We start from the raw sequence: 16,345 nt of genomic DNA on the forward strand, positions 1-16,345 counted from the left end.
AGTGGTCATATGAACTTGTAGAAAAATGTTGCTAAACAAAAAGGAATTAATTACAGAGCCTTTGAACAAAAGTCTCTTTTAAAACAAAGGAAGAAATCACCAGGCTATGATTCCTTATATCATCATAAAGGTTTTGTTTTCCAGGACACGGTTATAATAGTCAGACTGACTTACATGGCTTCCCCAGTAAACCCCCTAATTTGCAGTGTGTTCTGCTTGCTATGGGACAGGAAGCTTATGATGGGTGCAATTTTCTTTGTCCTTTAAAAGTTTTAAAAGGATATTGATGACAGCAAAGTTATATTTCATCCTCAAAGCAAATTATAATTAACTTTAAAATCCCATGCATCTTAATATAGTCATCATCTTTATTTTCTTATTATATTCATATTTTATTTGCTTGATTTTTACTTTTGTGTACGGGTTATCTTCTTTTTGTTATTAGTATGCTGCTGATGCGCAGCTTGTATAAAATCCACTATTGTAAATAAACTGTGTTTTTACTGTATCAAAAATTACGTTTTTCTAGACAATAGCTTTTGAGATTGTAACAGCTGGAGCATTTAAGCGGAGAAGCTTAGATTTACCTTAAATGCTACGATAACGTTTGAATGTTAATTAGATTAATATGAAAGCACACTGTCGAAATACGGTCTTCAATATTAACTGAAGCCAGAGTTCCTCCATTTCAACTTTAGTTGTTTCATGGAAGTATGAAGAACAACCAAATCTTTGCTTATTAGGTCTCTGGATTTACAGAATCACTGTATTCACAGTTAAGTTAATGGTAGATGCATAAATTAATGGTACCTATCAAGTAACAAGAATCATAAATATGCTTTGAAGAAGTTTCAGGTCAAAAAACAGGCAAAATCTAAGCTTTATGAAGCACATTTCTACAACAAGCACTCAACTTACCTCCAATAGATGAGAATACCCACAAGAACCACTAGACAGATAAAAGTCAGGGCTGACACGATCACAAGGGGTATAACTGCCTTCTTCTCGGATTCCAGCCCCTCAGCTAGACCAATACGAGACTCATGGCTACTATTACTGGCCTCTGTAGTTGGAGAAAATTGAGAGAGTTGATATTGAAGCTTAAGAAAAAGTCACAACATTTTTCAACCGAGTAATCGCAACCTTCATTGCTGTTGCTTACCTTTACAATTTCAAATAAAAAAATGTCTACCTTTACAAGCCGGTTTAAGTAAAACAAGGTTTAAAAAGTAAGGCAGGCTATCAGAGCAGAGACTGGCACCTAGGTACGGGTGCTGTGGCAAGAAATGAGCATAACACTGCCCTGAAAGGTTTGCTAAAAAGAAAACAGAAGTATTAAAATAAGAAAAACGATCCAGTTTTTAAATAAAATGACCAGGAAAAACAATGCGACTTACTGTACCATATATCATCTTGATTTTCCAAGTGTGATTTTAATAAAATGTTTCTGATCCTGCAATTAAGTAAGTAGCTAGGAGCAATTAATAATTCCATAAAGAGGGAATCTTGGAATAACCCTTCGTACATTAAGATAACCATTCAATCCAGAAAACTATTAAAAATTTAAACATAGGTTTCTCGTAAAGTGACAGCAAATGACTATTTTTGTGACCAGTTGGGTACACTATCGTTCTAGTACTTTTGAAATCATTGCAACTGGAGCAATCCTTCCAAGTTGCTAAAAAGAGTTTCAGAACTTCAGCGTATCTGCGGCCGGTCACAATGCTTCCCTTCTACTTTGAGGCATGTGCAGTGGCGAACCAAGGCAACTGGACATTACGAGTGCTCTGCTGTGATATGCTGACACTGCTACGGAGTTAAAGCTCTCAGCGTGTGCCTGCAGAAGTTCTGGAAGAACCACACTGACGTGCCCCCTGAGAGTCTATATTGCTTTCTAGACACCTGGCACATGAGGTGCTTTTATGCCAAGCAACTCACTTTAGTTGATATGAGACAAAGGGAATCGATTTAATTTAAAGGTTTCAGAATAAATTTGGGAGTAATAAATTCACAAATACAGCCCTGAAGTATACCTAACGGCAGAGCGCTTCAGATTTAAAATGGTGGCTTCCTTCTGAAAGATGAAGCAGAAAGGGTCAAGAATTTAGTCCATTGATTGAAGAAATGTATCCGTAGACAAAGGACACCCAAATTTCCCTAGACATTTGTTCTTCTAATTATGGATGCATTTGCTAGAAAAGAGTAGAATCCAAAGGTGTGACTTAAAAAATCATAAAACTGAGTAAAAATTGGGAATACTGTAAATCAACTGATCCCTCAGCTGTAGTTAATATTCTTGTGAGAGACCCAAGCTTTAGTTTCTATTCTGTTAATCATATGCTCTGGTCATTACACATTATGATGAGGCTCATCTAGAAGCCTAAATAATCTGATGGTGAAAGCACTGAAAGAAAGTTTCCTTATAAAATTTAAGAAAGGATCTTGTTTTAATACATAATTGTCTTCACTTTTTTTTTCTTGACTATAATATTGTTACCTAAATGGACATTTTGAGGCTAAACAATGAAATAATTCACTTCGTAAAGTCCCTGGCACCTAGAAATTACAAATGGCAGTTAATATCATTATCTAAATCATTCATTCTTGAAATGTGGTTCTCAGAATATTGGCATTGGCATCACCTGGAACTTGTTAGAAATGCCAATTTGGGGCCCCATGCCAACCATCACAAATATGCTGAATCGGAAACTGTGGGTAAGGCCTAGAAATCTGTGTTTTAACAAGCCTTCCAGGTGATTTTGATCCACATTTACGTTTGAGAACCAATAATGTACATTAATTTATGTACAACGTGAGCTTATATAATTATGTGACCACAAATATTTATAGAAATACGCACATAGGTGTGTATACATATATGCATGTATGTAAATACATATCTCACTTATATATGTACGTGCATATGTATATATGAGATAGATCTGATCACATATGTGATATATATGTAAGATTCAGAACACATAAAATATGTAACAAATTACCATATATATCACACTCACTATACACATGCACTATATACACACATGCACACATAGAAAATCTTGTGATACAGACTTTACTCGTAAGTTCTCTGGGAGGCCTGATTTTAAAATAAACCTTTTTACTGAGGAGTCAGAATGATAAATCCATGGTAATTATATATTAGGAAACCCAGGTATTTTATTCAAGATGAGCTACTACATGAAAGTATAGATAATACTGGCTAGCTAAGTGTCTGCTAGTGTTGAATGTCAGGGTCATGAGTTCAACCCCCACGTCGGATGCAGAGATTATCTTAAAAAATAAAATATATAAAATTCAAAAAATATATTTATAAAAAAAAGAAGCATGATCAACTGGTTGCTTTACATGTTGCAGTGAGGAACGACTACTGGTATTGATCTTTAGATTCATCAGTTGAGACTAAAATACCTATTTTGATATGGTTCAGGAGTGTATATGAGTTACCTAAATAGGACAATAATCTTCCAACAGATGACTAGTAAACATAAATGAGATTAATACTTCAAAATACATTTTTAAAAGAAAACAGTATAATTTTGGCATTACAAATTAAGCATCATATATATTTTATTGTCCTCAATGATGAAAGCATAGTCTCTAAGAGATGGACACCAACAACACATGATCCAGTCTCAGTTTTGTGTTAACTTCCTTTGAGACCTGAATCAAGTAATTTAGTATTTCTGGGTCTCAGTTTATGCCTTCATAAATTGCAGATACTCATATTTGCTGCCTCATCTACTTGGTTTTAGGGAGCATGTCTCATAAGTTATTCTACGTTCTAGAAGTGCATAATAAAATAGTAAGTTTCAGAATTACCCTGTTGCATTTGATAAGGAGGCATATTTAATTACGTTATAAGACAGATACAGTATTAAAAGTAGACAAGAATTTTTCCCTGATTTGTTTGATCTTATTACTCCATTAATTATGTTACCTGGTAATATTGGAAGTTATATTCCTACTGTTTTCTCCTCACCAGTGGGAGAACATACTCTTCATAATTAATCACATTAGTGCACTGATAAGAAATTACTAAGTTTTAATCGATAATTCTAGGTTTGGCACGTTGCAATATATATAGTTTCTCCATAACAGCATAATCTAGCAAGGACATACTGATGATGTTACTACCTAGTAAGATAGAAAAAAAAAAAAAAAGGATGAATTCCTAATATGTCTTTAAAATAAATCTAATAATTTTTTTTTAAAAAAGCCATGTACTATAATTGAAGCCAGATAACAATCATATATATGGCAACACTAATGAATATGGTGACCTATGGATTCATTATTCATTCTCACATATCAGAGTGTAATGTTTAAACTGGAATGCAATGTTAAATAGGTATCAAGTCAGAATGTAGAAAAACTTCTCTATCAAAATGTACAAACTTTTAATTGCTGCTGCACTGAAAGAAAAATATACAACTAATTCAAAGGATGGAAATAACGAAGAGAAAAAAATGTCCTAATGAGACTGGTATCTATGATATGGCTTATAAGTATCTGCATCTATGAAGTAAGATTACGAGATGGTACCTTAAACTATCTTTTGACTTACTATGTTGAGATTTAAATATTTTCATTGTTAATTTTTAAAATGCCTTAAAATTTAACAAACTATAAAATTCCTACGATCAACTCAATGAAATTATCTGGTATTTCATATGCTTAATGGTATTGAATTTCCCTTTCTCCCCATTGGTATTTAAAACAAACATCTGTATTATATATGTTGCAGGTAATCTGCTCAGAGAAACAGCTGGCCAATAACTAATTTGCATAAAATACATTAACAAATGAAATGCATTTCTACAGAGAATGTTCTAGTGTTTTACATCTTGTCATACAATACCTATACAGACTATGCATATTAATGCCATTCTCTAACTTCTTAGAAAGGCGAATCACTGCAAGTCCAAAGTAGAACGTATCTTGTTAGTTCACACTGCCCTCTTTAGGCAACATTAGGGTAACCAAACAAAGACGACTTGAAAAAATTAAAACCTTAAAAAAAAAAAAAAAGATCTTAGCATTAACTCTCAAAACTCAGCAACAGAACCCTTTAAAGCTCCCCAGGCTGACGTGGATGTGCAGACTATCATATCTTTTCCATGGGGTGGGTCAGAGAGGTGTTTCTATCATATTATTACTATCAGAATTTAATCATCCACTTTATCATTCAGTGAGATTAGATCACATCTTACTTTAGAACATAAGTGAATATAAAAGTTAAACTGTCCAAAAACAGCACACTCCAGTCTATCATTTAAAAGGCAGTATACTAAAAATGCATTGCACACACATAATTGCTCCTACATGGAACTGGCATCTTGAAGAATATGAAAAATTTAGAATAAATAAAAAACGTTTTTTTTTTTCTCTCTGCTACCAAAGCATGTCGAGTATTCGTTTGAAATGAGTAAAATAATACTTTAAAAACTGTAAATTGATTATGTCGAATGTCTTGATTCAAAAACAAAACGATGTGCCACTTTACCACTGCCTCCTTCCATGGTTTTTCTATTTTTGGAGGAAGAAAACCACCACACCTCGGTCTATCTCTCGGATCCAGAACTAACCTGCCTCTGAAATGTTGAATACTTCCGAGTGCCTGCTAGTCACCGTCGGCGTGGAGGACTGAGGGGATCTGGGGGGGGTTTCTGAGTCACCTGCTTCCAGGCCCCCATCCACATCTCTCTCATTAATGTCTGGAAAACTGAAATCTGTGGAGGTGTCGTTGTCATTCAGGTTATCCACGAGGGCGTGCCCTGAGCCGCTCTCTTCGTCACCGGCAACCACGGCCCATGCTCCGGGCTCCGGGGGGCGAGGAGGCCGGGCCTTCCCGGTCTGAGGGTCGTGTTCCTGCTCCCCGCTCCGGGGCTCTTGGGGCGGCTCGGGCGCTGGCGGGGATTTCTCAGCGCCTCTGTGCGGGGCCGCCTGACTGTCTGCTATCACACCTGTGCCTTTACTGTCTTCCGCAGAGCTTTCAGATAGTGACCCTGAGGTCGGGGCGGCCTGATCCACACGACTGCCCTCTCGGGTGTCTGCCTCGCTCGTTACCCTTTCCTGGGACTCCCTATAGGAGGAGCACCACATACACCTGCTCACGGACAGGCCTTCTCTCTCCCTGTCGTCGTCGTCGTCGTCATAATCGTCAGAATCCCCATCGTCACCACCACCCACTAAACCAGCATCAGCCCTGGCACTCGGGATCTGCCCGGAAGCTGGTTTGGAAGGAAGGAGCACCTTGGTTGTGGGGACAGGGCTCTGTGTGCCGGTGGGGACAGCTGTGATGGAAGCGTACACACTTGCTGGGGGAACAGAATGACGGGTGGTTACAGGCGAGTCAGAAAACGTGGCTGGAGCCCCAGCCAACACCTCGTTGGCCAGGGACACGTAGGTGGAGGTGAGAAGCTCATGGGGATATACGAGCTCGCTCGTGACTGTGCTCAGTGGTGCAGCCGTCGGTAAGGCAGGGGTAGCAGGTGCACGCCTTCCGCCCTGGGTGAGCGCATGGCTCACCTGAAGACTGGCCATCGAGGTTGGAGCCTCAGCCAACACCTCGTTGGCCAGGGACCCCTCGGTGGAGGTGAGAAGCTCATGGGGATATACGAGCTCGCTCGTGAGTGTGCTCAGTGGTGCAGTTGTCGGTAAGGCAGGGGTAGCAGGTGCACGCCTTCCGCCCTGGGTGAGCGCATGGCTCACCTGCAGGCTGGCCGTGGAGGCTGGAACCCCAGCCAACGCCTCTTCGGCCAGGGACCCCTCGGTGGAGGTGAGAAGCTCATGGGGATATACGAGCTCGCTCGTGAGTGTGCCTAGTGGCGCAGCCGTCGGTAAGGCAGGGGTAGCAGGTGCACGCCTTCCACCCGGGGCGAGCGCATGGCTCACCTGCAGACTGGCTGTGGAGGCTGGAACCCCAGCCAACACCTCGTTGGCCAGGGACCCGTCGGTGGAGGTGAAGACCTCATGGGGATATAGGAGCTCGCTCGTGAGTGTGCTCAGTGGTGCAGTTGTCGGTAAGGCAGGGGTAGCAGGTGCACGCCTTTCACCCGGGGCGAGCGCATGGCTCACCTGCAGCCTGGCCGTGGAGGCTGGAGCCCCAGCCAACACCTCGTCGGCCAGGGACCCGTCGGTGGAGGTGAGAAGCTCATAGGGATATAGGAGCTCGGTCGTGAGTGTGCTCGGTGGCGCAGTTGTCGGTAAGGCCGGGGTAGCAGGTGCACGCCTTCCACCTGGGGCGAGCGCATGGCTCACCTGCAGCCTGGCCGTGGAGGCTGGAGCCCCAGCCAGCACCTCGTGGGCCAGGGACCCGTCGGTGGAGGTGAGAAGCTCATGGGGATACAGGAGCTCGCTCGTGAGTAAGGCCGGGGTAGCAGGTGCACGCCTTCCGCCCGGGGCGAGCGCATGGCTCACCTGCAGCCCGGCCGTGGGCAGCGGCTCCTCACTGAGCAAGGACGGAGCCCACTGCGAACTTTGGCGACTAGGCCACAGCGGTTCGAAGGATTTCTCAGTTGCACGAGAAACGGTTGAACCCTGGGGGTCAGCGGCGGGCCCCAGGGCCCCGGGGGCGGACGCGGTTCCCCCCGGGGCGGCCCGGCCTTGCCCCAGCCCGGGTCCCGGGCTGCCAGGCGTCGGGGGCTCTCGCGGCGCGGGCGGGGCGGCGGTGGGCGCGGCGTGCCCCTCGGGGGCCCGCAGGGAGGGCTGCAGCGGCTCCGCGGGGAGGGCCGACGGCTCGCAGGGGGGCGGCGGGGCGGGGGCGGGGGCAGCAGCGGGCTCGCGGGGGGCGGCGCCCAGCGCAGGGGTCGGCCCGGCCGCCCCGAGGGCCTGCGCCCCGACGGCGTCCTCCGGGGCGTCCTCCGGGGCGTCCTCCGGGGCGTCGTCCGGGGCGTCGGGCACCCCCTGCGGGGCGGGCTCGGGGCGGAGCGCGACGTCGGCCTCCGCTCGCGGCCCCGCCTGCCCGGGGGGCACAGGTGCGGCGCTTGGCGTCGCGGGGCCCGGCCGGCCGTCGGGGGCGGGGAGCGCGCTGTCCGCGGGGGCGCCCGACCAGTCGGCGTCGCCGTCGCCGTCGCCGTCGCCGTCGCCGTCCCCGTCCCCCGACGCGCCGGGCGGGGGCAGCAGCGGGGGCGCGGGGGGCGCGGGCAGCACAAGCGTCGGGGAAGCGGCGGCGGCGGAGTCCCAGGGCGCGGCGTGCGGGGCCGGGGCCGGGGCAGGGGCGCGGCTGGCAGCGGCAGGGCTGGCGCTGCGGGTCGGGCCGGCAAGCAGCGGGGGGGCTAGAGGGCGGGCCGGGCTAGCGCGGGCGGGCCGGGCGGGCGTCTCACCGTGGGAGCCGGGCGGCGTGCTGGGCGGGTGCGCCGCGCTCGCGGGGGGCCGCGGGGGGCCCGGGTCCTGCCGTCCGGGGGGCGCCGTCGGGGCCGAGGCCGCGCTGGCGGAGGGCGGCCCGTGCGCGCCGGGGGTCGCGGGGGTCGCGGGGGTCGCGGGGGCGCGCGGGGCCGAGGGCTGCGCGGAGCCGGGCCCGCCTGCGTCGGAGGCGGCGTCGGGCGGGGGCTCCTCGGGCCCGGAGCCGGAGCCGGAGCCGGAGCCGGAGCCCGACGCGGCTGGCTCCCCGGGGGCGGGCCCCGCGGGCGGGGGCGGGGGCGGGGGCGCGGGCGGGGCTGCGGCGCGGGAGCCCCCGGAGCCCGGGGAGTCGGCGGCGCGCGGGGCCAGCCCGAGCGCGGTCAGCAGGCCCTCGTCCTCGCCCAGGTCGCTGGACGCCTCCGGGGACTCGGCCCCCGACCCCGCGGGCCCCGGCAGGTGCAGCTGGGAGCGGCCGGGCGCGGGAGTCCCGGGGAGCCCTGGGCGGGGGGCGGGCGCCGTGACCCCCCGGGAGGTGGGGCGCACGCCCTGCCCCGGGGCTCCGCCTGCCCTCGCCGGGGTTCGGCGGGGCTCGGCCTCGTCGCGTTGGGTCCCCGCGAGCTTGTAGCCGGCTGTGGTCGGAGTCTGGGGCTCCTCCCTCCGCAGGTGGCTTGTGGCGCCGTCTCTGCGGGGATGCACGAGAGCGTCCTCTCCGCTGTCTTCGCCCCCGTCTTCCTCCTTTGAAAAGCAAACGAGATTCAATGGGACCTAAGGAAGGAGGAAGCGCCCGAATGCGCAATGACGCCTCACACCGCCCTGCACCGCTCACCTCCACGGTGCGAACCCAGGCCGCGCCCGCCCTCCCCTGCCTCCAGCCCAGGACCCTTCTCGTCCCCCTCCCAGGACACTCCGCAAACCCCTGAGGACACCTGTTCACGGCTGCCTTTATTCTTTTTTAATTTTTATTTATTTATGATAGTCACAGAGAGAGAGAGAGAGAGTCAGAGACATAGGCAGAGGGAGAAGCAGGCTCCATGCACCGGGAGCCCAACGTGGGATTAGATCCCCGGACTCCAGGATCACGCCCTGGGCCAAAGGCAGGCGCTAAACCGCTGCGCCACCCAGGGATCCCGGCTGCCTTTATCCTTAATGCGTGGAAGTAATTAAGTTGACAGGTACCACAGCTTGGAAAGAAAGGTGCGTTATAATCTGTTTATCGACAGCGTTACTTATTTCATGTTTCTCTGTTCGGTGCCTCTGGCAACAACTCAATAGCAATTAGCTTCTTATAATATGAAGGGGAACAATTTATTTCAAACATCTAACTAGTCGCGTTTTCAGGATATATTCTGATGCATTCAGAGTAAGTCATAATGTCTAAGTCACCGTAAGAGGAAGATTTACAACTAGAAGTTTTGGCCTTTCATTTTTTTTTTTTTTAATTTTTATTTATTTATGATAGTCACAGAGAGAGAGAGAGAGAGGCAGAGACACAGGCAGAGGGAGAAGCAGGCTCCATGCACCGGGAGCCCGATGTGGGATTCGATCCCAGGTCTCCAGGATCGTGCCCTGGGCCAAAGGCAGGTGCTAAACCGCTGCGCCACCCAGGGATCCCCTTTCATTTTGTTTTAAATATTTTCCACTCAAGGCATAGGTGGACATCGTCGTCTTCTTTTATATTTAAAAAAGTTTTTATTTAAATCCAATTAACATCTATTATTATTGTCTTAAAATATTTTATTTATTTGAGAGAGAGAGGGAGAGGGACGAGTAGACTCCAGCTGAGCACAGAGCCTGACCGGGAGCTCGATCTCAGGACCCTGAGACCATGGCCTGGGCCAACACCAAGAGGCCAGACACTTCACCAACTGAGCCACCAGGTGCCCCACAGACACTCTGTTAAAAACAAATTGTCAGAGTATGCTTCTAGCACCAGGTAATTTTATATTTTCCTTTGAAACACCATTGGGGTGACCCAGTCTTTCAGGAACACTTGTCACTGCTGTGGCCCAGGAGCACTCTGGCTAGAGGTCAACCAAGACCCATGGTTTTTGCTGTTTTTTCTTTTTTAACTGTGCATTTTATGACATGTCTAATCATGTGCTTCAAAAACAAAACGGCCACAGGTGTCGTCCAGGTAGGCTATGGGACATGCTGTTGTCACTCTGAAGCCTGGGATGTGAACCTCCTCGTGAACCGTGCTTCCCTTTAGGGGGACACAAGGGGAGGCAAGGCAGCAGCGAGCCCAGGTCCCCGGGCTTCCACTCTAGCTCGCTCTCGTCCCCAGCCTTCTCTCTGCTTCCCAAAAAGGTGTGAAGAGAGCATACGCACACATTCACCCCCAGAGAAAGCAAAGGAAACGGCCACCCCTCACGCAGCGCGGCAGCCCTGTCCCCGCCGCAGACTCCGGGTCACCACCTGGACTGGTGGACATGAAACAGCTGCAGCGGAGCCGGTCTCCTCATCTGCTCTCCCCGCCCCGGCGGCCGGCTTTCAAAGACCAGCCTCCGCTGCTATTGCCCCCGTCAGCCTCAGCAGCATTTAGGGACTTTCTTCAAACACCCAGCCAGGGCGTGACGGTTAACGTCAAATCTGGCCGCACAACATAACCCATGGGGCTGGGACATTTATCACATGGGGGGGGGGTGCTGGAGACTCCAAAGGGGCCTGAGGGGTGGGGGTCAGGCAGGGGGCTCCCGGCCTGGCTTTTCCTCCAGCCTGATCCTCAGATCCCTCAGAGCCGGAGAGATCAAGGGGCTACCTCTGTTGGCCCGCAGGACTGTCACTTGTCAGATCTTTTAAAGTCACATCCCTTAAAAGAAGAAAACTGACAGTACAAATTAGTAAGAACTAACCAATTTTAGGAGAAAGAATCTGAATCTTAAACTGTGTTCATATACCTCTCAGAATCTGATGAAAATGGGGGTGCTGGGATGGAGCAGTCGGTTAAGCATCCAACTCTTGGTTTTGGCTCAGGCCCTGATCTCAGGGTCATGGGATCGAGCCCTGGGTCAGGCTCTGTGCTCAGTGCAGAGTCTGCTCGAGACTCTCTCTCCCTCTCCCTCTGGTCCTGCCCCCTGCCCACGCTCTCGGTCTCTAAACTAAATAAAGAAATCTTTTAAAAAATGTGATGAAAATGAGGTGCCATTCATTGATCCTACCTAACCACATCTTGTAGATCTCTATGAAGGCATGTGACCTCATGTCAACACTTCAAAAACAGATCATTCATCCTCTATGATTACTTTATACAAACCTGAAACCACAAATATTTTAATGTATACTCCTTCCTATATTTTCTTATGAAGTTACTGTGGATCTTTCTTCCACTATGGTTTTGAACTGTGTCACACCTGTTATTCTTCACAGCTTCCATTTAGGAAATTTTATTGTAAGGCCTGGATCATGCTGGAGATACTTTATCCTTCAAAGTAATGCATTTTTATTTGAAGACAATCTAAGAAACATCGCCCAAACTATTGGCTTCCAAATTCAGTTTTTAAAGACCATTACATGGACCCTGGGTGGCTTGGCAGATGAGTGCCTGCCTTCGACCCAGGGCGTGATCCTGGAGTTCTGGGATCGAGTCCCACATCGGGCTGCCCGCAGGGAACCTGCTTCTACCTCTGCCTGCATCTCTGCCTCTCTCTCTCTCTCTGTCTCTCATAAATGAATGAATGAATGAATGAATGAATAAATAAATAAATAACCATTACAGATACGTTCCAGGAATCTGCCAACATTCATCCCTGCATGAATCCGTGGTAGTGAATAGTGTCATGCATGGACTAAATATTTGTACCTCCCTGAATTCCTATGTAGAAATCCTACCCCTCAGAGTGATGGTATTAGGAAGTGTAGCCTTTGGGAAGTAACTGAGATTAGATGAGGTCTTAAGGGTAGATCTTCATGAATGGGATTAATGCTCTTCTAGGAAGAGTCATGAGAGACCTTGCTGCTTCTGCTCTGCTCTCTACCGTGTGAAGATGCAATGAGAAGCCGGCAGTCTGCACCCTGGTGATCGCGGCTAGGTTTACACCTATCCATGTGTAGGCACACAGACACACACAAAGGTATCCTTGGCTGGATTTTGTGAACTCTCGTTGAAAGGTAGACTGCTCACTTTGGTAGAATAATCCTTTGTGTATAAATTAATCCTTTAATTTTTATAAGACATAAAAATTATTGAGATAATTCTACGTGTGAAAATACAACCTAGCGGCTATTCATTGCCAGATAGTAGTAGCATTAGTTATCATGCTCTATGGCCTCATACACACATACATACATACGTGTACATTTGTATTACATTAAGAACAGCACCTGCATTTAACATAATTTCAGTTACGATGAACAGTACATTTGGCTGTACGGTGAGACAGAAGATGCACCAGTCATTTTGTCTCTATTTTAAAAATTGAGCTAATGTTAAAATTTATAAATCTTTTAAAGTACTTATTTACTTATAGGACGTTATGTTAGCAACAAACATTTATAATAATAATCCATACACAATTGTTTAGATTCAATGGGCAGAAGCGTATATACAACCTATATTTTGGCTCATATTTATATCAATCTGTCAACCATTAGTTATTTATAAATAAACTGCAGAAATGTTAAGAATTGGTTAAATATTAGTCTTTTAGAAAAACTTGAACATTGAAAAAATTCTGAGTTATAGTTTATAGCTATAATTATCTTGAAAGTTCACTTTTTAAATTATCACCAACCTTTTTGGTTTTTTTTTATTATACTATCAAAGTGTCTTCCAACTCTTCCATGGAGGAATCATGTATATCAATTACATGCCTACCTACGAAGCTCAGCAACTAACTCCTACAATGAATAATGCCGCACAAACTTTGGTAAATGCAACATCTGAAATCTAGCCAATAACTGAAAAAATACTTTTTAATTTTAAAACATTGTAATATGAAAAGAGCTATAATACCTTGACTATTTCTTCAGTTCCAATCAATTCAGGGAAGAGGTCAAGTTCTACAAAAATAGAAACAAAATTATTAAAACGTTTATTCAACTATTTCAACCATGTGGGTTTACCTTTGGATGGAAAGAGGAGAGAGAAGGGGGGGGGGAAGGCTTTTTAGCTTTGAAAATACAGAATCTCCAAAAATAAAAATCTCAGATTTTAGTTTCCGACAGTACTGAACACTGCGTAACACGCCACCACGCCAACCTACGTGAAGCTGCAGTCGAAGCCTTCATCTCTATCCTCTACCCCAACTCCCTTCTCCTTCCTCCTCCCCTCGTGTGTGACTGAAGCTAAGAAGGGAGAGGGGGACAGGCTGACACTACGGAGTATTAAAAAACCCAAATGATTTTTTCTCAGTGTAGACCTCTATCTTTAACAGGGTTGATAGGGAAATGCCAGGGATTAGGGGGAGAATTGACAGGATTTATTTTCTTATTCGGCTTCTTATCCCTTCAGTTCCTCTTCGGAGTGAGGTCAAATGATCCTCTTATACCGTGGATTTGGGCTCACGCTCAGACGTACGCAGGGCATTGCACCAAGTGGCCGATGTCTTCCCGCAGGTCCAGCCTGGTGGCCACAGGACCACATCATCCCAGTCCCTGCATCATCCCAGTCCCTCCTCTCCAGGGAAACCCGGCTGTGCTGTTTAGACGGGGAATGCACTGGCCAGGATCATTCAAGCCTGCTATTCCCAAGGACCAGAATCCGTGTATTTCCAGTACATGGATTATCTCGATCTTAAAACCTGTCCGCGAACGAGGAGAGACTAGGCGCTGGTTCTCTCCCGCCACAAGGAGACCACACGGGTCACTGAGGGCTGAGCGAGAAGCAGGTTCACTCCGCATCTGAGCTGCGTCGGGCTCAGCTGGAACGAGCGTTAGCACAGCGATGCTTCTCTTGTTCCTATTACTTCACAGAATCTCATTCCACCCCCGACACTCACGCTCTTCCCTAGCCCAGTGCTGCTTGTGATTATGCTTTAGGCCTCTAGGTATCCTCAGGGGAGATGCACATTCTCTAAAGTTTTCAAAGGTAAAAGTAAACTAACAGGAAACGTTACAGGAAATGATCAAATCCAGGCCTCTTCTATAATAAAGACTTCCTTGAGTTTATTTTTATCATAAAATTTCTAGGCATTAAGAAATGTTGAGGCCATAAAATGTAGTCCTGTGCATGGATTCCATTTAGAGGAGAATTCAAGAAAAATTTAGAAGTGAGCCAATCTCTTAGAGAATTTAGGCAAAATTAATACTCTTAGCCATTCAGCTCTCTCAAAGTTTGTTAGCCTAAACAATTTTAATTGAGTTAAATTCTAACCCTCAACTAGTTTTTTTCTTATTAAAACTGACCATGAAAAAGTTTGGAAACCTTTATTTGGACCATCAATGTTCTCTGTTTTCCATTTTTTGTTTTTCATGCTCTTTATTCTTCATGTTTTCGAATTGAGAAGATTTCAATAGTTTGAAACATTTGTGTCTCTATGACCTCCAAGGAAATCAGTACAGTGAGTTTAAAGATGGGATGCAGCTAAACTATAAAAGGCAAATAAGAACCTTCAATATGATTTTCTATAAACTACATTTAGAGAAGTTCATGCATGTGAGAGCCTTTAAATTCAGCATGTGAGACCATGCATAATTTTACCAAAATGCTCTTAAGTGGAGTCACACCCTTCATGAACTTTTAAAATATTTTAATGTTAGTGAGGGCAAGTCATAAGAAATGTTTGCTAGTGACACATATATTATACTATCGATTTTTCTCTGCTAAGAGGCTATGGGAAAAAAGTTTCAATGATAATCCATTCTCTTCAACATGTTTAAGGAAATGTTTTAAAATTAAAAACAAACAAGCAAGCAAATTAAAACATGGTCCATCTTTACCTAACTTCATACTTTTAACAGGCAAAAGTAGTTTTCTTATTGATTGTCAAGGCTGGGGCAGGGCAGGTATAATTATCACAGTGATGACTGATTTTCTTTCCTTTCAATATTCTCTGAGTGCATCATTGCATGTGATTTATCCTTATCCTTTCGCCACAGCATAAGTTAACTTCAATTTGGTTTCCAATTAGATTATTTGAATTGACTAAAATTCTGGGGTTGACCTGGATCACCTTTTACCCCATATAATCCAGAAATCTCTCTGCTGAGTGTCTTTAGAACAATTGTTAAACACAAAACTTTTAGAAAATTTTTTCTATCAGGGGCGCCTGGGTGGGTCAGTCAGTTAAGCGTCTGTCTTGGGCTCAGGTCATGATCCCAGGGTCCTGGGATCGAGCCCCATGTCGTCGGGCTCCCGGCTCAGAGGGGAGTCTGCCTCTCTCTCCCTCTCTTTGCCTGCCCCTCCCACTCCCCACCCCTCCACAGCTCATGCTCTCTGTCAAATACATTTTTTTAAAATGTGTGTGTGTGTTTTTTTTTAATCTTCCTGGAGATTCTGAAGCCATACTTCTGAGTCTGAGAGTTCACAGCGCCCAAGTCATAGTTCTGGTGATGGGCGCAAGCTCATACTGGGTACCCTCTGGCCTGCTGGTTCTTCACCAGAAAAACTGGCATTTTAGCAGCCATTGATCGGACTCAGGCAATACTGATATATTAAGTAGTTCAAAATCATACTGGTTTGCAGTCTTCTCACTCACTTCATCAAAATAGACTGCATGAAGGCTATAAAAAGTCCCACAGTAAAGACGGTTAATGTATTTTTTGAGCGAATACAGAAAATTCACATGTGTGATAACTGAACAAAAGCTATTATTGGTTCATTACAGTTTAGTTTGGGGGCACATGTCATGTTAAGTTTTCTAGAAGAGCATGTTAGTAACACATTAATATTCCACGACACAAAAAAGCAACACTGATGTAGGTTGGCAAGCAAGGCTTATTTAATTGTCTAAAGAAAGCCAAGTTTCACACTGCAAGAGGTCGAAGCAACGTAGACTGCAATATCTTGAAACTGTGATTTTAAATATTATATAATAACAGCCAT

At 46.2% G+C, this 16,345-nt stretch overlaps 1 protein-coding gene across 1 annotated transcript in view; it reads right to left on the reverse strand.

Annotated features, from left to right (window-relative positions):
• The window catches only part of PTPRZ1 (protein tyrosine phosphatase receptor type Z1), a 159,787-nt gene that overhangs the window by 35,016 nt on the left and 108,426 nt on the right, over positions 1-16,345 (reverse strand). Inside the window, exons 11-13 of the mRNA XM_072783268.1 lie at positions 13,316-13,362; positions 5,610-9,099; positions 919-1,063 (exon numbers count right to left, since the gene is read on the reverse strand). Coding sequence (XP_072639369.1) covers positions 919-1,063; positions 5,610-9,099; positions 13,316-13,362 — 3,682 coding nt within the window. The remainder of the gene's footprint in view (positions 1-918; positions 1,064-5,609; positions 9,100-13,315; positions 13,363-16,345) is intronic.

Source organism: Canis lupus, chromosome 18, assembly GCF_048164855.1.
Source record: "Canis lupus baileyi chromosome 18, mCanLup2.hap1, whole genome shotgun sequence".
NCBI classification, from domain to species: Eukaryota; Metazoa; Chordata; class Mammalia; order Carnivora; family Canidae; genus Canis; species Canis lupus.